This window comes from Bos indicus x Bos taurus, chromosome 8 (genome assembly GCF_003369695.1).
Source record: "Bos indicus x Bos taurus breed Angus x Brahman F1 hybrid chromosome 8, Bos_hybrid_MaternalHap_v2.0, whole genome shotgun sequence".
NCBI lineage: Eukaryota > Metazoa > Chordata > Mammalia > Artiodactyla > Bovidae > Bos > Bos indicus x Bos taurus.
This window is the reverse complement of record NC_040083.1, coordinates 39,134,375-39,162,072: the sequence shown is the minus strand read 5'-3', so window position 1 is coordinate 39,162,072 and position 27,698 is coordinate 39,134,375. Positions and strand designations below refer to the sequence as shown.

Here is a 27,698-nt window from a genome sequence, read left to right as displayed (position 1 = left end):
AGACTTAAATATAAGACATAACACCATAAAACTTGTAGAGACAATAGGCAAAACATTCTGACATAAATCATACCAATGGTTTCTTAGGTCAGTCTCCCAAAGCAATAGAAATAACACCAAAAATAAGCAAAGGAGCTCTAATTGAACTTATAAGCTTTTGCAGAGCAAAGGAAACCATAAACAAAATGAAAAGACAACCTACAGAATGGGAGAAAATATTTTCAAATAATGCAACCAACAAGGACTTAATTTCCAAATTACACAAACAGCTCATATAGCTCAATTAAAAAAATAATAAAAAATTGGGCAGAACTAAATATTTCTCCAAAGAAGATACACAGATGGCCAATGGGCATATGAAAATGTGCTCAACATCACTAATAGAGAAATGGAAATCAAAACTACAATGAGCTATCACCTCACATAATGTCAATCATCAAAAAGTCTACAAATAATAAATGCTGGAGAGGGTGTGGAGAAAAGGGAATCTTTCTATGCTGTTGGTAGGAATATAAGTTGGTGCAACCACTATGAAGAACAGTATAGAGGGTCCTTAAAAAATTAAAAATAGAATTACCATATGTTCCAACAATCCAACTCCTGGGTATGTATCTGGAAAAAATAAAATCTAATTTGAAAATATACATGCACTCCAATGCTCATAGCAGCATTATTTACATGCAAGCAACTTAAGTGTCCACTGAGAGACAAATGGGTAAAGAAGATGTGGGGTGTGTGTGTGTGTGTGTGTGTGTGTGTGTATATATATATATATATATATATATATGCAATGGAATATTACTCATCCATAAAAAAGAATGAAATGATGTCATCTGCAGCAACATGGATGGACTCAGAGTCACTTTGCTGTACATCTGAAACTAATACAATGTTGTAAATCAACTTATACTTCAATAAAAAAGTTTTTATTCCCCTAGCATCAATAATTTATAGGTTTTATTCATTCATTAAAAAAGAATACAGAATACAGCTAATATTTTATAACTTTAAATGTAATATAATCTATAGAAATTTTGAATTAGCAGTTGTACAACAGAGACTAATATTGTAAACCAACTATACTTCAAAACAATGAAAAAGAGTAAGTGCTCACAAAGTGCTAGGCAATGTTTTAGTTTGTTTTACTCATCTATGTTAGGGTCTCTCTTTTGATATGATAGTCTACTCCTTCCTTTAATTTCAGAATCTTGACTTTCACAAAATTTGCCCAAATTAGAACAACTGAATTGTTGTAAAAGGCAGTGACTTAAACTATACACTCTAGGCAACTGTTTACAAATAAAGAGCACTTTCTTTTAAAACAGCAAATGTATTGGGACTAAAATGCATTAGCCACAAAATGTAAAAACAGAAAGTGAAAGTGAAGTCGTGTCCGACTCTTAGCGACCCCATGGACTGCAGCCTACCAGACTCCTCCATCCATGGGATTTTCCAGGCAAGAGTACTGGAGTGGGGTGCCATTGCCTTCTGCATGTTCTTCCTAAAGACTGCTTAAAAGCATTTTGTATAAATTCAATATACCTTAAGCATATACTCTATGCTTGGCCCTCTGCTGGGCATTTCATATAAAACATACATTCCTGTGTGTGTGTGCCAAGTAGCTTCAGTCGTATCTGACTCTTTGCAACCTCATGGACTGTAGCCCACTAGGCTCCTCTGTCCATGGAATTCTCCAGCCAAGAATATTGGAGTGGGTTGCCACTCCCTTCTCCAGGGGATCTTCCCCACTCAGGGATTGAACCTGTGGTTCCTGCACGGCAGGAGATTCTTTACCGTTTGAGCCACAAGTTCCCAGGGAAGGTGATACCTATAATTAGGCGTTAAAGGACAAAATAGAGATTGCCAGGTGACAAGGGCACGGCAAGAAGGGAAAGTTGGGAAACTTATACAACTTTGTAGACTTTACATTTGTGCATTTCTTTCCCTGAAGTTAAATTAAAAAAAAAAAAAAAAGCTTCACAGAGATTGTGTATGTATGCTGCTGCTGCTAAGTCGCTTCAGTTGTGTCCGACTCTGTGCGACCCCATAGACGGCAGCCCACCAGGCTCCCCCGTCCCTAGGATTCTCCAGGCAAGAACACTGGAGTGGGTTGCCATTTCCTTCTCCAATACATGAAAGTGAAAAGTGAAAGTGAAGTCGCTCAGTTGTGTCCAACTCTTCGCGACCCCATGGACTGCAGCCCACCAGGCTCCTCCGTCCATGGGATTTTCCAGGCAAGAGTACTGGAGTGGGGTGCCATTGCATTCTCCGTGTGTATGTATATTAGGCACAAATTCCACTTCCTGAAGTTAAATGGCTGGCAGAGCGAATTCGAGAATAAGAAATGTACAAAGATGAACAAACATGCCTTTGGTTTAGATTTTCACCTGGGTTTGTTGCTCTCCTCCAGACCGGAAAAGTGGTTTGGGAGCTTTCTGACCGGTCAGGAATGAAGCTTTCAACCTTTTCTGAGGCCTGGGAAAGCAGCTGTGTGAAAGGCTTTTCCTTCTCAACGTGGCTCCAGTTAACATCGCCACAGAGTTTTACTATCTCATGCAGTAGATGCCGGCCGCACAATCTCCTGGCTCTGCTAATGTCGTTCAGCTCACGGGAGACTCGAACCAGCAGGAGCCCGAGACACAGATAGAGGAACCGCGGCATCCCTGGGTCCCCAAGCCAGGTCCGCCGCGCGCTCTAACTGCCGTCCTGCACGACTGTGCACGTGGACAGTCTTCTGATCTTCGCGTGCGGACCTCGCGAGAACTTCAAGGCGAGGTGCGCACCTTCTGATCTTCGTCTCCAGATCTCGCGAGAACTTCGAGTCAAGACGAGGGCAGCTGTGGAGGCGCTACCTAAGCTTCCCGAATTTCCCAGGGCCCTCAGGCTGCCCCAGGTGGCAAGCTGTTAGTTCTGAAAATGGTTCGTTTTTCTCTCTACCCTCACTAGGAAGATTTATCAAATGAAATATGGGGCCGTGACTAACGGATAAAGCCTCCCTCTAGTGAAATGGATTTCCCGCCTCTTTTGCCTGCTTGCTAATGGGACGTCGCCTCCTTCAAGAAACCTTTCCTTTTCTTCATGGTATTTATCTCGGTAGGTTTGCTCACATTTATTTGTGCAGTTGTTTGATAACTTCTTTCCCTAGTTTGCAGGTTTCATGAAAGCAGTGGTTGTGACATTGCTTCTAATTGTACCTCAGGGCCTGACGAATTGTTGGGTGTAAGATATATTAAAACTTGTGTGTACGTTTTAAAGGCAGATGCAAAGCTTCCTGAGGAAATTCCTACCACTTTTACGGGGAGAAATGGGCCTTAGTCTCAATCTTCAAAACAGAGTATTTGAGATAAAAGGTTCTTTTGGCCATGGATTGTAAAGGATTGTCCATTGCAAAATTATAGTGTCAACATTAATAATAGTCAGTTATTTTATCAGCAAAGGTGAATTTATTTAGAAATAGCCAGAGGAATGCAATTCAGCATATGTGCACTGTCATGGACCGTATGCAAATTCAGAGAACTAGGAAGAAGAACTTGCTTTTGTAGGGAAAAGGGGGAAGGTGGGACTGGATGTGATAACCAAAGGATCCACTGGGGAAGCTGGGAGTCCAAAGTGTGGAGTCTTCTAATTGGCTGTGTTGCTTAATCTCTGATTGGCTGAGATCTGTGGACCAGAGAGAAGTTTTCTTCTTTCTGCTGTATTTTAAATAGCGCCCTGTTTTCTTGGAGATGTAGGCAATTGTCTTTTCCTGTTGGGAGAAATTGATGATGCATGACAGGGCATGAGCGTGCTCCCTTTAGGTCTCAGTTCAGTTCAGTTCAGTCACTCAGTCGTGTCCGACTGCGACCCCTTGGACCGCAGCACGCCAGATTTCCATGTCCATTACCAACTCAAATCGATCTGACTACAATTTTAGTCGAGAGTGTGACAGAAATTTGTAGAGGATTTGTCCTCTAAGAAAAATAGTATTCTGCTACATCAAGAGGGAAGGGGCAGGGAAGTACAGCGCAATCCATATAGGTTGCCTTGTCATTTTAAATGAAATTTTTTTAGACTGTGTTGGCGCTGAAGGTGTCCCACCAGCCACAAGGGGGCAGTCAGGGGCCGTCTCAGGAATAGTTAACTTCAGTATACTAAAGCCTCAGCTGTTCTATACATCAGTGTCTCTTTTGCTGTCTCGTATACAGGGTTATCGTTACCATCTTTCTAAATTCCATATATATGCGTTAGTATACTGTATTGGTGTTTTTCCTTCTGGCTTAATGGACTCTGTGGGAGAGGGAGAGGGTGGGAAGATTTGGGAGAATGGCATTGAAACATGTGAAATGTCATGTATGAAACGAGATGCCAGTCCAGGTTCAATGCACGATGCTGGATGCTTGGGGCTGGTGCACTGGGACGACCCAGAGGGATGGTATGGGGAGGGAGGAGGGAGGAGGGTTAAAAAATATATAAATAAATAAATAAATAAATAAAAATAAATAAATAAAGCCTCAGCTGCTGCTGCTAAGTCGCTTCAGTCGTGTCCGACTCTGTGCGACCCCATAGAGGGCAGCCCACCAGGCTCCGCCGTCCCTGGGATTCTCGAGGCAAGAACACTGGAGTGGGTTGCCATTTCCTTCTCCACTAAAGCCTCAGAGGCTCCAGCAATTATCAGTGATACTCTTAACTCTTCCCATTACAATGTTATTTTTCACTCCTTCTCCTTTTTGCCTCTGTGTACTTTTCTCCGTTTTCTGTTCGCCCAGCTTTGCCCTACTTTCCAGTGGTATCCATGAGTACTTAGTAACGGGCAGTCAGATCTTTTAAAAGATTTATGTAATTTGATTAGCACAATTTCATTGCCTACTTTGAGAAACAATTCATGTATAAACTGTAGTGGCTATGAGTCCTAAGCAGAACTTCACCAGGGAAACCCTGTGAGAAAGGAAACTATTCATTATACTGAGAAAAATATATATATTCTTAAAGAACATAACCAAACAACAACAAAAAACCACTCAAGCAATATATGTGTTATGTCCGTGCTAAGTCACTTCAGACTCTTTGTGACCCTATGAACTGTAGCCTGCCAAGCTCCTCTGTCCATGGGATTCTCCAGGCAAGAGTACTGGAGTGGGTTGTCATGCCCTCCTCCAGGGGATCTTCCTCACCAAGGGATTGAACCCTCTTCTCCTACGTTTCCTTCATTGCGAGAGGATTCTTTACCCTGTTGGCTGAGCCGGTAGGGAAGCACCAGTATATGTCCGAACCACACAAAAATCTATACTCCCGTTCTATTTGTGAGCTCAGTATTCTCATCCTCCTTTGTACTTCTTCAGTGTGCACATCTTCATTAAAGACTGACATACTATATATATCTTACTTCTTCACGTTTTCTGTCTCGCAAAAATGTAAGCTCTACACAACAGGGATTTTTGTTTATTTTGTTTACTTTGGCAGCATCTTTGCCTTGAACAGTGTGAAACATAGTAAAATTCTCAGGAATAATTTAATGTTAACAATTATAGCAATGTCAACAAATAATAAGTAAAATGTTAATCATATCAATAATCATAATATTTAGTAAGTGAATAAACTCCCTGAGATTTGACTACTTGTTCCTTTATATCCTAATTCATACTTATGTCATCATTATTCTTTATTGTACTATGCTGAATTTTTTTTAAATCATGTAATTATCTTTTATACTAGTTGTAAGCTCATTAAAGACTGGAATTATTTTTGTTTCATATTTATTATTCAGTGCCTAGGACAATGCCTGCTAAGTAGACCCTTAATAAACATTTATTGAATGAATGAACACATTCCTGACTACAACTACTACTTATTATTGTTATTATCAAGAGTACACAGAACAACTGTGCAAAAAAGATCTTCACAACCCAGATAATCATGATGGTGTGATCACTCACCTAGAGCCAGACATCCTAGAATGAGAAGTCAAGTGGGCCTTAGGAAGCATCACTACAAACAAAACTAGTGGAGGTGATGGAATTCCATTTGAGTTCTTTCAAATCCTAAAAGATGATGCTGTGAAAGTGCTGCACTCAATATGCCAGCACATTTGGAAAACTCAGCAGTGGCCACAGGAATGAAAAAGGTCAGTTTTCATTCAAATCCCAAAGAAAGGTAATGCCAAAGAATGCTCAAACTACCACACAGTTGCACTCATCTCACACACTAGTAAAGTAATGCTCAAAATTCTCCAAGCCAGGCTTCAACAGTACGTGAACCATGAACTTCCAGATGTTCAAGGTGGATTTAGAAAAGGCAGAGAAACCAGAGATTGAATTGCCAACATCTGCTGGATGTTGGCATCGAAAAAGCAAGAGAGTTCCAGAAACACATCTATTTCTGCTTTATTGACTATGCCAAAGCCTTTGACTGTGTGGATTACAATAAACTGTGGAAAATTCTGAAAGAGATGGGAATACTTGACCACCTGACCTGCCTCTTGAGAAATCTGTATGCAGGTCAGGAAGCAACAGTTAGAACTGGACATGGAACAACAGACTGGTTCCAGATAGGAAAAGAAGTACATCAAGGCTGTATATTGTCACCCTGCTTATTTAACTTATATGCAGAGTGCATCATGAGAAATGCTGGGCTGGATGAAGCACAAGCTGGAATCAAGATTGCCAGGAGAAATGTCAAACCTCAGATATGCAGATGACACCACCCTCATGGCAGAAAGCGAAGAACTAAAGAGCCTCTTGATGAAAGTGAAAGAGGAAAGTGAAAAAGTTGGCTTAAAACTCAACATTCAGAAAACTAAGATCATGGCATCTGATCCCATTACTTCATGGCAGATAGATGGAGAAACAGTGGCAGACTTTATTTTGGGGGGCTCCAAAAACACTGCAGATGGTGACTGTAACCGTGAAATTAAAAGACGCTTACTCCTTGGGAGAAAAGCTATGACCAACCTAGACAGCATGTTAAAAAGCAGAGATGTTACTTTGCCAACAAATGTCTGTCTAGTCAAGGCTATGGTTTTTCCAGTAGTCATGTATGGATGTGAGAGTTGGACTATAAAGAAAGCTGAATGCCGAAGAATTGATGCTTTTGAAATGTGGTGTTGGAGAAGACTCTTGAGAGTCCCTTGGATGGCAACGAGATCAGTCCTGAGTGTTCGTTGGAAGGACTAATATTGAAGCTGAAACTCCAATCCTTTGGCCACCTGATTTGAAAATACCCTGATGCTGGGAAAGATTGAAGGTGGGAGGAGAAGGGGATGAAAGAGGATGAGATGGTTGGATGGCATCGCCAACTCAATAGACATGAGTTTGAGTAAACTCCTGGAGTTGGTGATGGACAGGGAGACCTGGTGTGCTGTAGTCCATGGGATCACAAAGAGTCAGACACAACTGAGTGACTGAACTGATCAAGAGTCAACAAACTTACTGAACTGAACAAATTATTAGTGAAATGACTTATTTTGAATAAGTTGCTATTATTACTGAATGACTTATTTGTTAATATACTATCCTAGCTGTGCTTCCCTGGTAGCTCAGCTAGTAAAGAATCCGCCTGCAATGTGGGAGACCTGGGTTGGGAAGATCCCCTGGAGAAGGAAACAGGCTACTCACTCCAGTATTCTAGCATGGAGAATTCCATGGGCAGAGGAGCCTGGTGGGCTACAGTCCATGGGATCACAAAGAGTCGGATATGACTGAGTAACTTTCACTTTCACTTTTTCCTGTCTACCTTATTCCAGAACATTGTCATAAAATTGGAGCTATCCAAAAGAGCTCATTTGAGTTTTTATAAAATAAAATTCCATTTATACAAGAAGAATATGGAATTGTTAGTAATTATACTAGAATATTTGTTTTCAAGTTATTTTAGCATTTTATGTTGATATCTTCATGTGGGAAATATGATTCCCATGATTGAGTCCTTAAAATTTTTATCTTAGCAGTATTAAATGTGGGTACAATTAATAATAGTAACTATAATTAATACTTGCTAGATTATAAAACAGCTAGTAGATAATATCTCCATTATTTACTTTTTTGCTTTCTGTCCAATTGATTGTCTGTTTTCCCCACTATAATGCTGGTCTCATTAACACTTTATTCTTGGTATTTATACTAAGTCTGTATTCTTGAATATATACAAAAATATGTATTCAATTATATGTTAAGTAATATGTATTCAAATATGTTTTGAAAGAACAATAATAACAGTACATCATTTGTTGAGTGATTACTGTATGTCAGGCAGTAATCTAAGTGCTTGTACACGTTTTACCCCATTTAATCCTGTAGTAATCATATCAAATAGTCTTGTAATTATCTCTAGCTTATAGACAAGAGGGAGCTCATCTTAGATTACAAAACTTGCCTAAAATGAGAGAGTTAGTAAGGGGTAGAAGTCTGATTAAAAACAGTCAGTCTGTCCCTGGAGTACAAACTGTTAAACTACTTCATATAACCATAATTTGTCAAAGAAAAATATTACAAAAACAATGAATCTGTTTGGCGATGATCAGTTCAGTTCAGTCGCTCAGTTGTATCCAACTCTTTGCTACCCTATGAACTGCAGCACGCCAGGCCTCCCTGTCCATCACCAACTCCCGGAGTCTACCCAAATCCATGTCCATTGAGTCAGTGATGCCATCCAACCATCTCATCCTCTGTCGTCCTCTTCTCCTGCCCTCAATCTTTCCCAGCATCAGGGTCTTTTCAAATGAGCCAGCTCTTCATGTCAGGTGGCCAAAGTATTGGAGTTTCAGCTTCAACATCAGTCCTTCCAATGAACACCCAGGACTGATCTCCTTTAGGATGGACTAGTTGGATCTCCTTGAAAGGGACTCTAAAGAGTCTTCTCCAACACCACATTTCAAAAGCATCAATTCTTCAGTGCTCAGCTTTCTTCACAGTCCAACTCTCACATCCATACATGACTACTGGAAAAACCGTAGCCTTGACTAGATGGACCTTTGTTGACAAAGTATTGTCGCTGCTTTTTAATATGCTGTCTAGGTTGGTCATAGCTTTCCTTCCAAGGAGTAAGTGTCTTTTAATTTCATGGCTGCAGTCACCATCTACAGTGATTTTGGAGCCCAAGGAAACAAAGTCAGCCACTGTTTCCACTGTTTCCCCATCTATTTCCCATGAAGTGATGGGACCGGATGCCATGATCGTAGTTTTCTGAATGTTGAGTTTTAAGCCAACTTTTTCACTTTCCTCTTTCACTTTCATCAAGAGGCTCTTTAGTTCTTCACTTTCTGCCATAAGGGTGGTGTCATCTGCATATCTGAGGTTATTGATATTTTTCCCGGCAATCTTGATTCCAGCTTGTGTTTCTTCCAGCCCAGCGTTTCTCATGATGTACTCTGTGTATAAGTTAAATAAGCAGGGTAACAATATACAGCCTTGATGTACTCCTTTTCCTATCTGGAACCAGTCTGTTGTTCCATGTCCAGTTCTAACTTGCTTCCTGACCTGCATACAGATTTCTCAAGAGGCAGGTCAGGTGGTCAAGTATTCCCATCTCTTTCAGAATTTTCCACAATTTATTGTAATCCACACAGTCAAAGGCTTTGGCATAGTCAATAAAGCAGAAATAGATGTTTTTCTGGAACTCTCTTGCTTTTTCCATGATCCAGCAGATGTTGGCAATTTGATCTCTGATTCCTCTACCTTTTCTAAAACCAGCTTGAACATCTGGAAGTTCATGGTTCATGTATTGCTGAAGGCTGGCTTGGAGAATTTTGAGCATTACTTGACTAGTGTGTGAGATGAGTGCAGTTGTGCAATAGTTTGAGCATTCTTTGGCATTGCTTTTCTTTGGGATTGGTGATGATGGCACGTGATATTATAAAAGCAAATCTTTTATGAGACCAGTGCTCTAACCCATGAGCTATGGAGCCCCAGTTATAATATAAAAGCAAATCTTTTAGACCAAACCCTTAGATTAGAGAAAATAATAATTTGGACAAAAAAAAAAAAAAAACAGCATATATGCACACACATTAAAGTAATTGCCTCAGAATGGGTTTAAAAGTTCACTCTGTTGGTAATAAAGACACTTAGAAGCTGGTCTCAGCTATAGGAATAAGTAGCTATACAAATTTGCAGAAATCTTATACTAGTTTACGTAATATATGTCATGAATATAAGAACATGTGGTGTAGGTTGAAGGTAGGTAATAATAGTAGTGCCTTCTGACAGTGCTATTAAAGGATTATATGACATAATGCAGTAAGTAACACATGAAATAATAAATGAGAAAATACAGTGCCTAACACATAATGATATGTATTAGCTGTATAATTATTGCCATTTGTACTTTGTTGTGGAGAAGGAAATGGCAACCCACTCCAGTATTCTTGCCTGGAGACTCCTATGGATGGAGGAGCCTGGTGGGCTGCTGTCCATAGGGTCGCACAGATTCGGACATGACTGAAGCAGCATGCATGCATGCATTGAAGAAGGAAATGGCAACCCACTCCAGTATTCTTGCCTGGAGAATCCCAGGGACAGAGGAGCCTGGTGGCCTGCTGTCTATGGGGTCGCACAGAGTCAGACACGACTGAAGCAACTTAGCTGCAGCAGCTACTTTGTTGGAATGTGATAATCAAATGAGATAATAGGTTTGGTGTTCTTTAAAATAATTATTGCATTTTTTACATTTGAGGTACCAGACTGTTAATTTGGCTAGAGTATGAGAAACTCATTTAAAATCATTTTTACTTCTAGTACATAAAGGATAGTATGCAGTCAATATAGTCATGATCCAGTCCTACAAGAAAAGATTCTCCATTAAGTCAGTGGGGTGTGGGGGGAGTCTTTTGTGTTTAGGATCTATAAATGAAATAAGTGAAGTATAGGAGCTTTAAACCAGGAGCTTAGACTTCTTATTCTAATTATGTTTAAATATAATGGAGCAAAAACATCATTGGTTAAATGTTGAATTGCAGAAATTTAAGTAAAATAATTTGTAGAAGGGGGAGACTTGTATGAGCTCAGTAGTCTTGGAAGACTTCATTTAGGAGACAGAACTTAATTAGGCTTCAATGAAAAAGTAGGTAGTCAGAAAGTGGGTCTGGTACTTCAGGAGGAGAGGATGGAAGCTACAAAGGCATGTAAACAAGTGAGCAAGGTATATCGTCAGTAAAAGAACCTATAATAGTGATGTTAAGGATTAGTAGAAGATGGAATGTTGCTAGAGGACAAAGGGAGCTTTAAAATTTAGAGTACGGAGTTTGGATTTTTTTCTGTTTATCCTATGGGGAACAGGAGGTTATAAAATAATTAGTGGATAATGTATGTGCTGCTGTGCTTAGTTCCTCATTTGTGTCCAACTCTTCAAGACCCCATGGACTGCAGCCCACCAGGCTCCTCTGTCCATGAGATTTATCCAGGCAAGAATACTAGAGTGGGTTGCCATGCCCCTCCTCTAGGGGATCTTCCCAACCAAGGGATCGAACCCAGGTCTCCTACATTGCAGGCAAATTCTTTAGCCACTGAGACACCAGGGAAGCTAAAATTGAAGCTTAAATAACTTGACCTTAATGTATACAGATGTGGAGGAAGAAAAACCAAAAGTGAAGAAACGAACTACAAGTCCACATTTTGGATCAATGAATTGTGAAGACCCAGCAGTAGGATGGAAGGAGTAGACATAAACAGAAAGGACCCATAAAAGTGATTTTTAAATGAACCATCATTAGATTTGAGGACTTGTTTTATGTAAACTGGATGTGGGAGAGAGAGAAGAATTTAACAAGACCAGGGATTTTTAAAAAATTGAAGGACAGTTGACTTACAATTATGTTAATTTCTGCTGTACAGCAAGTTTACTCAGTTATACATATATCAAAATATATACATTCTTTTTTGTATTCTTTTCCATTATGGTTTATCTCATGATGTTGAATATAGCTCCCTGTCCTGTACAGTAAGGCCTTATTGTTTATCTATTCTATATGTAATAGTTTCTATCTACTTACTACTCCATTCCTACTCCATTCCTTTCTGTCCCCTCCACCACTTTGGCAACCATGAGTTGCCAAAAGCCTACTCCATTCCTTTCCGTCCCCTCCACCACTTTGGCAACCATGAGTCTGTTCTTTATGTCTGTGAGTTTGTTTATGTTTTGTAGATAGGTTCATCTGTGTCATATTTTAGATTCTACATATAAGTGATATATATTTGTGGTATTTGTCTTTCTCTTTCTGATTTACTTCACTTAGTAAAATGATCTCTAGTTGCATCCATGTTGCTACAAATAGTATTATTTTGTTCATTTTTATGTCTGAGTAGTATTTTATTGTATATATGTACCATGTCTTCTTCATTCATTCATCTGTTGATGGACATTTAGGTTGTTTCCATGTCTTCTCCTTTATGAATACTGCTGCTATGAACATAAGGGTAAATGTATCTTTTTGCATTATAGTTTTGTCCAGATATATGTCCAGGAGTGGGATTTCTCGATCATATGATAATTCTACTTTTCTGGGGAATCTTCATACTGTTTTCCATAGTGGAACAGTGTAGAAAGTTTCCCTTTTCTCCACACCCTCTCCAGCATTTGTTATTTGTAGACTTTTTTAATGATGGCCATTCCGAATGGTGTAAGGTGTTACCTCCTTGTAGTTTTGATTTGCATTTCTCTAATAATGAGCAATGTTGAAAATCATGTGCCTTTTTGCCATTGTATGTCAGGAAGACCAGGGCTTTGAGCTGTAGAGAATGAAAAGCTGATGACATTGAAGAATCATGAGGGGAATTTAATCCTACAGTAAAGCTTTGCATATGTTAAGTCGCTTCAGTTGTGTATGATTCTTTGAGTCCCTATAGACTGTAGCCCGCCAGTGTCCTCTGTCCATGGGATTCTCGAGGCAGGAATGCTGGATTGGTTTGCCATGCCCTCCCTCCAGGGGATCTACCCGATTTAGAAATCAAACCTGGATTAGCAGATGGGTTCTTTACCACTAGTGCCACCTGGGAAGCCCCAGTAAAGCTTAAGAAATGATGAATCTTAGATAACTGTAAAGTATTCAAGAGGAATTCTCCTAACAAAACAGATGGAAACATGGGGCTGGAAGTATGCTAAGACATCCAGCCTGGAGATCCAGATTCAGAAATCAACAGCAAAGAGTTGTGAGTTAAATAAAATTAAATCAACTCTCCAACTGATGGACAGGGCATACAGTGTCAAAGTAAAGAAGAGGGAATTTCATGTGGTAAGAAGCAAGAGAAGAGATAAAGAAGGAGAAAACAAGAATTATAGAGGATGATGTCCTTCTGCTTTTTATAAAAGCAAAAAGGGAAGATAATTTTCTGAAGAGGGATCATCAGTGGAGTGAAATGTGAAAGAGAAGTAAAAGAGAAGCAAATTAAAATTTGGGATTGGAGACCAGTGTGGAATTTAATATGCTAAGATTCAGATAGGGAACAGTTCATAGTGGGTCCCAGAGGGAATGAGGGGTGAAGAACTAGCAGAAGTTCTATTGATTTGGCAGAGGAAGAGTTGATGCAAAAACAGTTTTCTTTGTTTACTGAAAAATATTAGAAACAGAGGAAAATTCCCATGCAGAAGGAAAGGTGGATGATGTGCAAGGTCAAAGAGTGTGGCAAAATAATTGAGACATTACATTTTCCCCTATATTTTTTCCTTTCAACCTCTTATACCATCTCCCCACAAGTTTTAACCAGGTATCCAGAGCCTAACTGTTTCCTTCCTGATGGACTTTTGCAGGGCAGAAAACAGAGATTGCTTAAAGTTACTCTTCCCATGACCCCTAAATACGGGAGGAGGCCAAAATTAGGCAGGTGTCCCCAATGGCCAAGTAAGAGAGAAATGGAGAGGAAGAGGAGAGATGGTTGAGGGGTTAAAGGGAAGAATTTCCTTGTAATGGAAAGAGGATGATGGACTAGAGTCCTGAAATAAAGAATTACTGCTGTGCAGTGCTGAGTGGCAGTGACATGGAGAGGGGGAGCCTTAGAAGGAATGGCTATATGGTATACCTAGGGAAACAGACCCTGAGCAGAAAACACGCACATTTGGCAAAGTTCTGTTGACTCCAGCAAGAGAGGTAAGACCTTTAATGGAGACACCATGCAGGCTAGAATAGTAGGTGTCATGGTGGAAACTGTTGAAACTATGGGTCTTGGGGACTTAGTGCTTTGGTGCTAAAACTCTGGGTTTCAAGCACAGCTTAATAGGGGAGTTCCATTAGAATAATGTCTGATGCTAAATTTCCAATTCATTGACAGCATTTAAACATATCAATCTGTTGAGAATAAAATAGTTGTGTATTTCTTTCACACCAGAGACTGCTTACAAATTCATGCCTGTTACACGTAGACACAGTCTTTCAGGAATAAGAAAGCCATGGTCATAACATACAGACAGGTAGAGGGGTTACATTTTGGGGATACTTTTCCATTTAAAATGGAGGAAAAGATAGGCAGGAGTAGTGGTATGTACTAGCAGATGAAATTTAACTGAGTCACCAGATGATGGTGAAACTTCAGTGTTATTAGTTAAGTATGATGTGAAAACTAGTGGGATGAGGAGTGGACCTCAGAGCAAATGGAGTTCTGGAATTGACAATGAGCTATGCTGGGGAATAAATGATATATGAATGGAAATGTTAAAATCAGCAACAAAGATTTCATGATGAAAGTATAACTCTTGAAAAAATATTGACTTTCTCCCTGCTGCTGCTGCTAAGTCGCATCAGTCATATCTGACTGTGCGACCCCACAAATGCCAGCCCACCAGGCTCCTCTGTCCCTGGGATTCTCCAGGCAAGAATACTGACTTTCTCCCTAAAGAGTTACATTCTGTTGGTCTCTGCTTCTTCAATAAGGAGCTCTTTGGGAGGAGGCCTCAGGGAGAACATGATGAACTTCAGAGATTTGCTTATGACTAGCCATGCCTAGGGATTTGCAATATAGGAAATGTGATTTTTCATCTTCTGTTATTCTTCATCTCCAGACATTTGATGGAGGAGATTAACTTGTTATAAGTACATTTTCTCTAAAAAAGCCCCAAAATACTAGCTAACTATGTATCAATAAATAGATTAAAGAAATTGACTATTAATACCATGCTGGTTTACGATTTTAACAAATGTTCATATCATTTCACAAGTTTATTTTGCTTACATGAATGTTCCATAAATTCTAAAATGGTAAACTTTACTGTGTTTTTTTTTTCCCCAATCTAGTTCTTTTCTAAGGAAAAAAACATTGATTTCTTTTTCTGTTCACTTTGTGACTTCATTTATGTCACTTAAATATATTTACTTGAATTTCTTAGAAGCATGAAAGTACTATAACTTGAAAAACAGTTGAGTTCATTTGGGCACAAAAATCTAATTGTATCTGGTATTGAATCTGATTACTTTCAAACATTAGTTCAGCAGGGAAAATAAAACCTGCTATGGCTCAAGTAGAAAATTACAAGGTTTGTGGTTTAATGTTTAAATAGTCTATACCAACAAGCTTGATTAAACATTTTTATTACTTTTGTTTGTACCTGGTGTTAGGTGTATATAAAGCTACGTATGTCAGTTAAATAATAAAGCTTTTAAAATCATTATGAAGTTAATAAGATACAAAAGTAATTCATGCAATAATACCATTGATTTTTTTAAAACAGCTTCTTTAGCAGGAAAAAAAATTGATTTTTGAGAAAAAATATGATGTGGGAAGACAATATTGTTCCATAACATTTGAAAAATGTGAACACTAGGAATGATTTCTCATATTCTAATGATTAGTGGGGCCTAATTTGGACCTGTGATTCATAGGGTCGCAAAGAGTCGGACATGACTGAGTGACTGAACTGAACTGAACTGAACTGATTTGGACCTAGGTAAATGCATCATTGAGAATATACATGTAGATGTGAAATCAACAATCATTCTGTATCATACATATTTAAGAAAAGGTTTTTTGTTGTTGTTGTTACAACCTTTTTTTCACAACATAAGTTAATTATTAGGTTGGTGCAAACAAAATTGTGGTTTTGGACTGCTTTACAACCCATTTTGAATTCAAATAAGAAAATTGCTTGAAATTGCTTTTTGTCTAACGTCATTTCCCTAGTCTAAAATAAATATGAAATATCTTGTTACTGCTCTTAGGGGATAAGCTTTCAGTCCTTCACTGAGAATGATGTTAAGTATGGGTTTTTCATACGTAGACTTTATCAGGCTTAGGCAGTATATTTCCATTCCTTGTTTGTTGGTTGTTTTTAATCATGAAATAGTATTGAGTTATGTCATTTTTTTTTTTAATTAAAGGATGATTGCTTTAGAGTGTAGTGTTTTATGCAATAGAACAATACAAATCAGCTCTCTCTCTCTCTCTCTCTTTCTCTCTCTCTCTCTCTCTCTCTCTCTCTCTATATATATATATATCCCCTCCCTCGTGAGCCTCCTTCCCATAATACTACCCCACACACCCCCCCACCCCTCTCGGGTTGTCACAGAGCACCAGGCTGGGCTCCCTGTGTTATACAGCAGCTTCCCACTAGCTGGCTATTTTTTACACATGGCAGTGTGTATGTGTCAACACTACTTTCTCAATTTGCCCCACCCTCACCTTCCCCTGCTGTCATGCTTTTATTACATGTTTTTGGTCCCATCGTTCTATTAATGTAGTGTAATACATTCATTGATTTTCATATGTTGAACTATCCGTGCATTCCAGGAATAAATTTCACTTAGTCACTGTGTATCATCCTTTTAATATCCAGTTGAATTCAGTTTGCTGTTTTTTATTAAGGATTTTGGCATCAGTAAAGGATATTGGCCTGTAGTTTCCTATGTAGTGTCTTTGTCTGGCTTTGGGATTATGTAATTTTGGTCCTGAGAATGAGGTAGGAAGTGTTTTAATTCTTCAGTTTTTTTGTATGAGTTTGAGAATGATTGGTTTTAATTCTTTAAAACATTTGGTAGAATTCTCCAGTGAGGCTATCTTGTCTCAGGTTTTTCTTTCTTGATAGGTACTTCATTATTGATTCAATCTCCTTAGTAAGTATAATGTTATTTAGATTGATGATGTCTCAGCAGTGTTGGTAGAAATGTAAATTAGTGCACCAGTGTGAAATAGTATGGAGGTTTCACAAAAAAACTAAAACTAGAGCTACCATATTACCCAGCAATTCCATTCCTGGGTACATATCTGGGAAAAGAAAAAAACACCAATTCTAAAAGATACTTGAACACCAATGCTCATAGTGTTATTTACAGTTGTTATAATATGGAAACAAACAAGTGTCCAACAGCAGATAAATAGATAAAGAAGATGTGATACACACACCCCGCCCAAAAAAAATAGTAATCTGCCTTAACAAAAAGAATGAAATTTTGCCATTTGCAGCAGAATGGGTGGACTTAGAAGGCGTTATGCTAAGTGAATTTCACTTAAGTGAATTTGTATTAAGAGAAATACAAATACTGTATGATAGCACTCCTATGTAGAATATAAAAACACAGCGAATCAGGGATGCAACAAAAACAAGCAGGCTCACAGATACAGAGAACAAGTTAGTGGTTACCAGTGGGGAAAGGAGAGTGTGTAGGTACACAGTAGAGGTAGAGGAGTAAGAGGTGTAAATTTTTAGTCATAAAATAAAAATTCTACAGAAATATTCTACACAGGGAATATAGTCAATATTTTGTATTAAGTATAAATGGAGCATTACACATTAAAATTGAAAATCACTATATTGTAGACCTGTTGCATATCATATTGTATCAGATCAGATCAGATCAGATCAGTCGCTCAGTCATGTCCGACTCTTTGTGACCCCATGAATCGAAGCACGCCAGGCCTCCCTGTCCATCACCAACTCCCGGAGTTCACTGAGACTCACGTCCATTGAGGCAGTGATGCCATCTAGCCATCTCATCCTCTGTCTTCACCTTCTCCTCCTTCCCCCAGTCCCTCCCGGCATGAGTCTTTTCCAGTGAGTCAACTCTTTGCATGAGTTGGCCAAACTACTGGAGTTTCAGCTTTAGCATCATTCCTTCCAAAGAAATCCCAGGGCTGATCTCCTTCAGAATGGACTGGTTGGATCTCCTTGCAGTCCAAGGGACTCTCAAGAGTCTTCTCCAACACCACAGTTCAAAAGCATCAATTCTTGGGCGCTCAGCCTTCTTCACAGTCCAACTCTCACATCCATACATGACGACAGGAAAAACCATAGCCTTGACTAGATGGACCTTTGTTGGCAAAGTAATGTCTCTGCTTTTGAATATGCTATCTAGGTTGGTCATAACTTTCCTACCAAGGAGTAAGCGTCTTTTAATTTCATGGCTGCAGTCACCATCTGTATGATTTTGGAGCCCAGAAAAATAAAGTCTGACACTGTTTCCACTGTTTCCCCATCTATTTCCCATGAAATGATGGGACCAGATGCCACGATCTTAGTTTTCTGAATGTTGAGCTTTAAGCCAACTTTTTCACTCTCCACTTTCACTTTCATCAAGAGGCTTTTGAGTTCCTCTTCACTTTCTGCCATAAGGGTGGTGTCATCTGCATATCTGAGGTTGTTGATATTTCTCCCGGCAATCTTGATTCCAGCTTGTGTTTCTTCCAGTCCAGCATTTCTCATGATGTACTCTGCATATAAGTTAAATAAACAGGGTAACAATATACAGCCTTGACGTACTCCTTTTCTTATTTAGAACCAGTCTGTTGTTCCATGTCCAGTTCTAACTGTGGCTTCCTTACCTGCATACAGATTTCTCAAGAGGCAGGTCAGGTGGTCTGGTATTCCCATCTCTTTCAGAATTTTCCACAGTTTATTGTGATCCACACAGTCAAAGCCTTTGGCATAGTCAATAAAGCAGAAATAGATGTTTTTCTGGAACTCTCTTGCTTTTTCCATGATCCAGCGGATGTTGGCAATTTGATCTCTGGTTCCTCTGCCTTTTCTAAAACCAGCTTGAACATCAGAAAGTTCACGATTCACATATTGCTGAAGCCTGGCTTGGAGAATTTTGAGCATTACTTTACTAGCGTATGAGATGAGTGCAGTTGTGCGGTAGTTTGAGCATTCTTTGGCATTGCCTTTCTTTGGGATTGGAATGAAAACTGACCTTTTCCAGTCCTGTGGCCACTGCTGAGTTTTCCAAATTTGCTGGCATATTGAGTGCAGCACTTTCACAGCATCATCTTTCAGGATTTGGACTAGCTCAACTGGAATTCCATCACCTCCACTAGCTTTGTTTGTAGTGATGCTTTCTAAGGCCCACTTGACTTCACATTCCAGGATGTCTGGCTCTAGGTCAGTGATCACACCATCGTGATTATCTGGGTCGTGATGTGTTGGAGGCCGGCGTGAGGCACTCCGCCCATGACAAAGGTCATGAGGAAGGAGGCTCGATATACGCAAAGGCAGGATGGAGCCTCAGGAGTCCCCCTGGAAATTCTCGATCATCTACCCCCATAACCAGAGCCTGCCTACTTTACTACTTTGTGCTCTCCCCTACACCTCTGACTTTATGGGGGGCTGTCTCCCACCACCTCTTTCAGAGAAGGAGTTAACTTAGAGCTCCAGTTAATAATAATTCCTGGGCATGACAGGAGTGTTTCAACCTACAAACTCCTCTGAAGGTTCTCTAGCCTGCCTGACAGGCTTGTCCAGCCACATGTGATTGCTCACAGCCTCCCAACCGTGAGAGGCACGAGATGCTTTAAACCTTCTAAAAACAGGTTCTTTAGAGAAGTTAGAAAATTATTAGTATATGTATAGTGGGCTGATTAGAAATTGTATTGGTGAAGGGTTTTTCATTTGTTGAGCCAACGTTTGTTGCTAAGACTCCACATCCCCTGCCCTTACACACATTAATGAATATATAGAAGAAATAAGTATTAACCTTTGATATTAATCATGTCAGACCTTAGGCTAAGTGAATTCTTTCCTTAAACCCACTACACCCTCACCCTATGGGAATGTAACTTTATTTGGGTGGCGTCTGTTTTAAGAATAATCACCCTTGGAGAAAAAAGTGTTCTGGTTGACTGACCACTGTCACAAGGAAAGGGTCGTAAATTGTCAGCAGGCCCCCCTGGCCAGAAGATGATGTAACACCCCTAAGACCTCTGTATACATTTGTGTGAAGCACCTGACTTTAATAAAAGTCAGGACTGCTGTCCCCACATGACTTTTGTATAACATCTCAGTGTATAAAAACAGACTCTGGAAAATAAAGAATTGGGATCAGTTCCTCAAAAGACTGGTCTCCCAATGTCGCTCTCCCTCTCACTCTGGCTGAGTTTCCATCTGGAGCGCGGAACCCACCATGCTTACTAATTATGCCTGGGCTTCTAAAATCAGACCGGGGAGGCCTCAGTGTCTCCTCTCCTTCGGGAGAACGGAAGGACGCCTGCGGCCTACGTAAGTGGTGCAAACTTCTTGTTTTGAAGTTTTATTGGTCTCCCGCGTAAACCAAGCCACTCAGCCTCTTTTCTCCACTGAATTTTCCCACTGAGCTATCCTCATTCTATTACTCTTTATATCTTTGATGAATATTTAAATAGTCGCCGAAGCCATCTCCCCTTCGAATACCCTGGATCAGCCAGGGCTGGACCCCGGCAGTGATGATCTTTTTTGTACAGTTCTTCTGTGTATTCTTGCCATCTCTTCTTAATATCTTCTGCTTCTGTTAGGTCCATACCATTTCTGTCCTTTATTGAGCCCATCTTTGCATGAAATGTTCCTTTGGTATCTCTGATTTTCCAGAGATCTCTAGTCTTTCCCATCCTGTTGTTTTCCTCTATTTCTTTGCATTGATCTCTGGAGAAGGCTTTCTTATCTCTTCTTGCTATTCTTTGGAACTCTGCATTCAGATGTTTATATCTTTCCTTTTCTCCTTTGCTTTTCGCTTCTCTTCTTTTCACAGCTATTTGTAAGGCCTCCCAAGACAGCCATTTTGCTTTTTTGCATTTCTTTTCCATGGGGATGGTCTTGATCCCTGTCTCCTGTACAATGTCACGAACCTCATTCCATAGTTCATCAGGCACTCTATCTATCAGATCTAGGCCCTTAAATCTATTTCTCACTTCCACTGTATAATCAGAAGGGATTTGATTTAGGTCATACCTGAATGGTTTAATGGTTTTCCCTACTTTCTTCAATTTAAGTCTGAATTTGGCAATAAAGAGTTCATAGTCTGAGCCACAATCAGCTCCTGGTCTTGTTTTTGCTGACTGTATAGAGCTTCTCCATCTTTGGTTGCAAAGAATATAATCAATCTGATTTCAGTGTTGACCATCTGGTGACGTCCATGTATAGAGTCTTCTCTTGTGTTGTTGGAAGAGGGTGTTTGTTATGACCAGTGCATTTTCTTGCAAAACTCTATTAGTTTTTGCCCTGCTTCATTCCGTATTCCAAGACCAAATTTACCTGTTACTCCAGGTGTTTCTTGACTTCCTACTTTTGCATTCCAGTCCCCTGTAATGAAAAGGACATCTTTTTTGGGTGTTAGTTCTAAAAGGTCTTGTAGGTCTTCATAGAACCGTTCAACTTCAGCTTCTTCAGCATTACTGGTTAGGGCATAGACTTGGATTACTGTGATATTGAATGGTTTGCCTTGGAAACGAACAGAGATCATTCTGTTATTTTTGAGATTGCATCCAAGTACTGCATTTCGGACTCTTTTGTTGACCATGATGGCTACTCCATTTCTTCTGAGGGATTCTTGCTTGCAGTAGTAGATATAATGGTCATCTCAGTTAAATTCAGCCATTCCAGTCCATTTCAGTTCGCTGATTCATAGAATGTCAACATTCACCCTTTCCATCTCTTGACTGACCATTTCCAATTTGCCTTGATTCATGGACCTGACATTCCAGGTTCCTATGCAATATTGCTCTTTATAGCATCGGACCTTGCTTCTATCACCAGTCACATCCATAGCTGGGTATTCTTTTTGCTTCGGCTCCATCCCTTCATTCTTTCTAGAGTTATTTCTCCACTGATCTCCAGTAGCATATTGGGTACCTACTGACCTGGGGAGTTTCTCTTTCAGTATCCTATCATTTTGCCTTTTCATACTGTTCATGGGGTTCTCAAGGCAAGAATACTGAAGTGGTTTGCCATTCCCTTCTCCAGTGGACCACATTCTGTCAGATCTCTCCACCATGACCCGCCCATCTTGGGTTGCCCCACGGGCATGGCTTAGTTTCATTGAATTAGACAAGGCTGTGGTCCTAGTATGATTAGATTGACTAGTTTTCTATGAGTATGGTTTCAGTGTGTTTGCCCTCTGATGCCCTCTTGCAACACCTACTGTCTTACTTGGGTTTCTCTTACCTTGGGTGTGGGGTATCTCTTCACGGCTGCTCCAGCAAAGCGCAGCCATTGCTCCTTACCTTGGACGAGGGGTATCTCATCACCGCTGCCCTTCCTGACCTTCAACATGGGCTGGCTCCTCTAGGCCCTCCTGCACCCACCACGACTCCTTTTCCTGGGAATAGAGGTTCTTAAAGCCCATGGTCCTGTGACCCTCCATATCTAGCTGCCCATTATGCCTTGGGTCATGGAAGCAGCACCCGACAAGCTGTAGAATGACTTAAACCTCTGGAAGGGGGTGGCCTTCGCTGTCCTCAAACCCTTGGCAGATGGCACAATGTGCAGGGGTGCTCCCCTCTGCTGGACCCCTTGCTGCCTGGGAAGTCTTTTTGGATCAACTAGATCCCCTGGAAGAGGAAATGCTAACCCACTCCAGTTTTCTTGCCTGAAAAATCCCATGGACTGAGGAGCCTGGCAGACCACAGTCCCTGGGGTCAGAAAAGAGTCAAACTTGACTAAGTGACTGAGCAAGCCTGCACAAGTGGACAACAGTGGGAGTCAGTATACTTTATGGATGATATCATTTCCATATATGTCCTGAAACAACACCCCATCCCTTAACTCTGATGTTGCTCACAAAGGCCAGGATTCAACCATCAGCACGGTTGACCAAACTTCAGATATTCATCTTAGCACTGGATGCCTTTGCCAATAAATGGTGCCATCTGCACCCACTCCAGTACTCTTGCCTGGAAAATCCCATGGACAGAGGAACCTAGCAGGCTGCAGTCCATGGGGTCGCTAAGAGTCGGACACGACTGAGCGACTTCACTTTCACTTTTCACTTTCATGCATTGGAGAAGGAAATGGCAACCCACTCCAGTGTTCTTGCCTGGAGAATCCCAGGGATGGGAGCTTGGTGGGCTGCCGTCTATGGGGTTGCACAGAGTCGGACACGACTGAAGCGACTTAGCAGCAGCAGCACATTTTTACAAACTATTCAGCAATTGTGTAAGAGTTGCCCCAGGACCCTCCTTATCCCCATCCCCACACCCTGTAATCTAGAAATTTTCTTGAATAGGATGAGTGATCCTTCAGATTAGTCAATGGCTCATGCCTCCCAATCCTAATGAGGATGCTTACCCCATCCTAAAGGTTCACCAGCATTGTAACACATAGGATCACTTGGGAAACTTAAACAACTCCCAATGCTTATGTTGCCTGCCCAAGCAATTAAATCAGTATAGCCTTGTATGTGAATGATTTTGCCAGTTATTTCCATTGAATTTGTTACATATGAAATCCTGAATAAGTTGATAGAATTAAAATTCCTAACTACAGTTGTCTTCATCATAAATAGATTATGCAATACTTTAGATGTGTTATAAAGAGCTAATGTCAGTAATATGAGGCTACACTATTAACATGATGAATAACAAATGTGTATGTATGTTAAAGAAAATATATTTTGTAACTAGTACTTCTAAGGTTCTAGCCAATGGTTTTTATAAACATTAATTATTCTACTTCAATAACAATGGAATGCATGAAAGTTTAGTATGAAAATGTTTAGTCATGAATATAGAAGCTGAAGAATGATACTTTATTCCTTCCTTAACACTTTATTATTCAGGGACATCAAATGTCACTTATAATTTGCATATAATTGAAGACATTAAAATGTTGGCCAACATACCAACCTTGAAACATCTCAAATAATCCTTATTAATTGTTCTCAAATAATTCTCAAGCATTTATTAGCATGCTAGAGATGACATTTTAAGGCTTTCAAAAAACATAATTCAGTTATAATTCAAAAAATATTATTTTCATAGCAGCATTTGAACAAAATTGTAAGTTGTAAATTGCCCATCTTATAAATGAAGTTAAATTACACTTTTTATATTAACATTGATTGATAGGTGAGATTGGCTATATAGGTAATTCTTTGAGTAAGGGATACTCAAAAACAGTTGACAAAGAAAATCATTCTGAGCTAAGCTGATCAGTGGAAAAGAAAATTGATTAAGATTCTAGGGATAGTTATATGCTTTTATATGATTATGAACTCCCTTCATCTGTGATTCGGTTGTTTCTAAGAAGTGATTTATTAATTTTTGATGAAGGTGCTCTTTCTGCTCTTTGGTGTGTGCAGAATATCTGCACATTTCATCACAATGAATGGAGAGGCCTTCTCACTTACTTCCAGGGTTGCAGTCTACTGGTTTCAATAACCAACTACTTTAAATGCCCAATACTATGTCTCTAAAAGGCACAGTTTTCTCTGAACACCCCATTTTCCTGCGTTCAGGGTTTTTTTTTGTTGTTGTTGTTGTTGTTCACAGAGCCAGATACTTCATATTCTGGATTTTTGAAGATAGCCATGATTTCAGTTATGGTCTTTTCTGTAAATATCCTTCGTTTAGTGCACAGCTAAATGTCATTTGAACTTATACCTTTTTTGTGAAGTTTCATTGAAATGTGTCAATCAGATATGGTCCCTTATCACATCATTGACTCTAGTTTAAATTCTCAAATATAGTCACTGTTTCCATAGAATAGTCATTTTCTGAGAAATAAGGTGTATAGTCAACTGCTTAACAGGGAGGGCTTTGCAGTCAGTTTCTCCCATGTAAAGCAGAACTCATCAAGTTATAGGGTAGAGTGAAAATAGCAATAGACATGGAATATGCCTATTTTGGAGAATGTCAATAAACATATCACAACAGTATTAGGAAATATTGAGTGCTTATCATCTGCCAAACACTGTCTGCATTATCTCATTTTCATCCCTCTCTATAGTCATCTGACCTGCATAAAGTATTTATATCATCAAACTATAAATGAGGTATAGAGGAACTCAGATTCAGTCATATGTCTGAGTCTTAAGAGTTGTGAGGGCGATGAGGGTTCAAACTAAGACTGTCAGGAGAGCTTGGGCTCTTAACACTTGACTGTCATTTGTAGTTTCTTGAAAATTTTAGAAATGTGATTTCATTTTTCTGACACAATAAGGATATTCCATGAGTATTTAGTCCATTTTACAGGTAAAATTCGAGCTTCCCAGGTGGCTCAGTGGTAAAGAACCTGCCTGCCAATGCAGGAGAGACGAGTTCAGTCCCTGGGTCTGAAAGATCCCTTGGAGGAGGAAATGGCAACCATTCCAGTATTCTTGCCTGGAAAACCCCATAGACAGAGGAATCTTGTGGGTCCCAGAGTACCCAAAGAGTCAGAAACAATTGAGCACGTGGACATGCGCACACGCGCACACACACACACACACAGGTGAAATTCAGAGTTGCTTTGCAGAGATCACAGTAACAGTCTATGGTAGGACTCAAGCAAAACTTCAGATAACAAGTTCAGTGCCTTTCCTACCACCCCAAAGTGTCAACTCCCCTTAGTGCCTACTAGGCAATCCACACAGCAGCATTTGATTTGGAAATTTAAAAATAGTTTGGATCTTTATAATTAACATACACACCTACATAATACACACCTTCATCCTTTGAAGCTGAAGGATGATTTTTTCTTTTAATTGGAGAATAATTGCTTTACAATGCTGTGTTAGTTTCTGCTATACAACAGTGTGAATCAGCTATAAGTATCCCTAAATTGCCTCGCTCCCATCCCTTATCCATTCCACCACTCTTGGTCATCACAGAGCACCAGCCTGAGCTCCCCGTGTTATATAGCAGCTTGCCGCACCTTGTCTGTTTTGCACATGGTAGTGTATATATGTCAACACTACTCTCTCAATTCATCTCATCCTCTCTTTCCCCCGCTGTGTTCACAAGTCCATTCTCTACATCTGCCTCTCTATTCCTTGAAGGATGTTTTCTAACCCTTTACTTCTTTCATTCCTTTAAAGCAAATCACAGTGTTTAAAGTCAGGTCAGTTCAGTTACTCAGTCATGTCTGACTTGTTGAGACCCCATGGACTGCAGCACGCCAGGCTTCCCTGTCCATTACCAACTCCGGGAGCTTGCTCAAACTCATGTCCATTGAGTCAGTGATGCCATCCAACCATCTCATCCTCTGTACCCTTGTCCTCCTGCCTTCAATCTTTCCTAGCATCAGGGTCTTTTCAAATGAGTCAGTTCTTCACATCAGGTAGTCAAAGTATTGGAGTTTCAGCTTCAGCATCAGTCCTTCCAATGAATATTTAGGACTGATTTCCTTTAGGATTGAATGGTTGGATCTCCTTGCAGTCCAACAGACTCTCAAGAGTATTCTTCAAGACCACAGTTCAAAAACATTAGTTCTTTGGCACTCAGCTTTCTTTATAGTCCAACTCTCACATCCATACATGACTACTAGAAAAACCATAGGTTTGACTAGACAGACCTTTGTCAGCAAAGTAATGTCTCTGGTTTTTAATATGCTGACTAGATTGGTCATAGATTTTCTTCCAAGGAGAAAGCATCTTTTAATTTCATGGCTGCAGTCATCATCTGCAGTGATTTTGGAGACCAAGAAAATAAAATCTCTCACTGTTTCCATTGTTTCCCCATCTATTTGCCATGAAGTGATGGGACCGGATACCATGATCGTAGTTTTTTGAATGTTGAGTTTTAAGCCAGCTTTTTCAGTCTCCTCTTTCACTTTCATCACTAAAGAAGCTCTTTAGTTCCTCTTCACTTTCTACTAGGGTGGTATCATCTACATATCTGAGGTTATTGATATTTCTCCCAGCAATCTTGATTCCAGCTTGTGTTTCTTTCAGCCTGGCATTTCACATGATGTACTCTGCATATAAGTTAAATAAGCAGGGTGACAATATACAGCCTTAACGTACTCCTTTCCCAATTTGGAACCAGTCCTTTGTTCCATGTCCGGTTCTAACTATTGCTTCTTGACCTGCATACAGATTTCTCAGGAAGCAAGTAAGGTGGTCTGGTATTTCCATCTCTTGAAGAATTTTCCATAGTTTGTTGTGATCAACACAGTCAAAGGCTTTGGCATAGCTGATAAAGCAGAAGTGGATGTTTTTCTGAAACTCTTGCTTTTTTGATGACTCAGTGGATGTTGGCAATTTGATCTCTGGTTCTTCTGCTTTTTCTGAATCCAGCTTGAACTTTTGAAAGGTCTTGGTTCATATACTGTTGAAGCCTCACTTGGCTTGAGCATTACTTTGCTAGCATTGAGATGAATACAGTTGTGCAGTAGTTTGAACATTCTTTGGCATTGCCTTTCTTTGGGAGTGGACTGGAAACTGACCTTTTCCAATCCTGTAGGCACTGCTGAGTTTTTCAAGTTTGCTGGCATATTGAGTGCAACACTTTCCCAGCATCATCTTTGAAATAGCTCAAGTGGAATTCCATCACCTTCACTAGCTTTGTTTGTACTGATGCTTCCTAAGGTCCACTTGATTTCACATTCCAGGGTGTATGACTCTAGATGAGTGATCACACCATCATCATAAA

At 39.9% G+C, this 27,698-nt stretch overlaps 1 protein-coding gene across 1 annotated transcript in view; it reads right to left on the bottom strand.

Moving 5' to 3' along the window:
- LOC113897061 (insulin-like peptide INSL6) overlaps positions 1 to 27,698 on the bottom strand; it is an 82,324-nt gene that overhangs the window by 8,457 nt on the left and 46,169 nt on the right. Inside the window, exon 2 of the mRNA XM_027549340.1 lies at positions 2,388 to 3,745. Within this exon, the coding sequence (XP_027405141.1) occupies positions 2,388 to 2,661 (274 nt within the window). The 5' untranslated portion in view covers positions 2,662 to 3,745. The remainder of the gene's footprint in view (positions 1 to 2,387; positions 3,746 to 27,698) is intronic.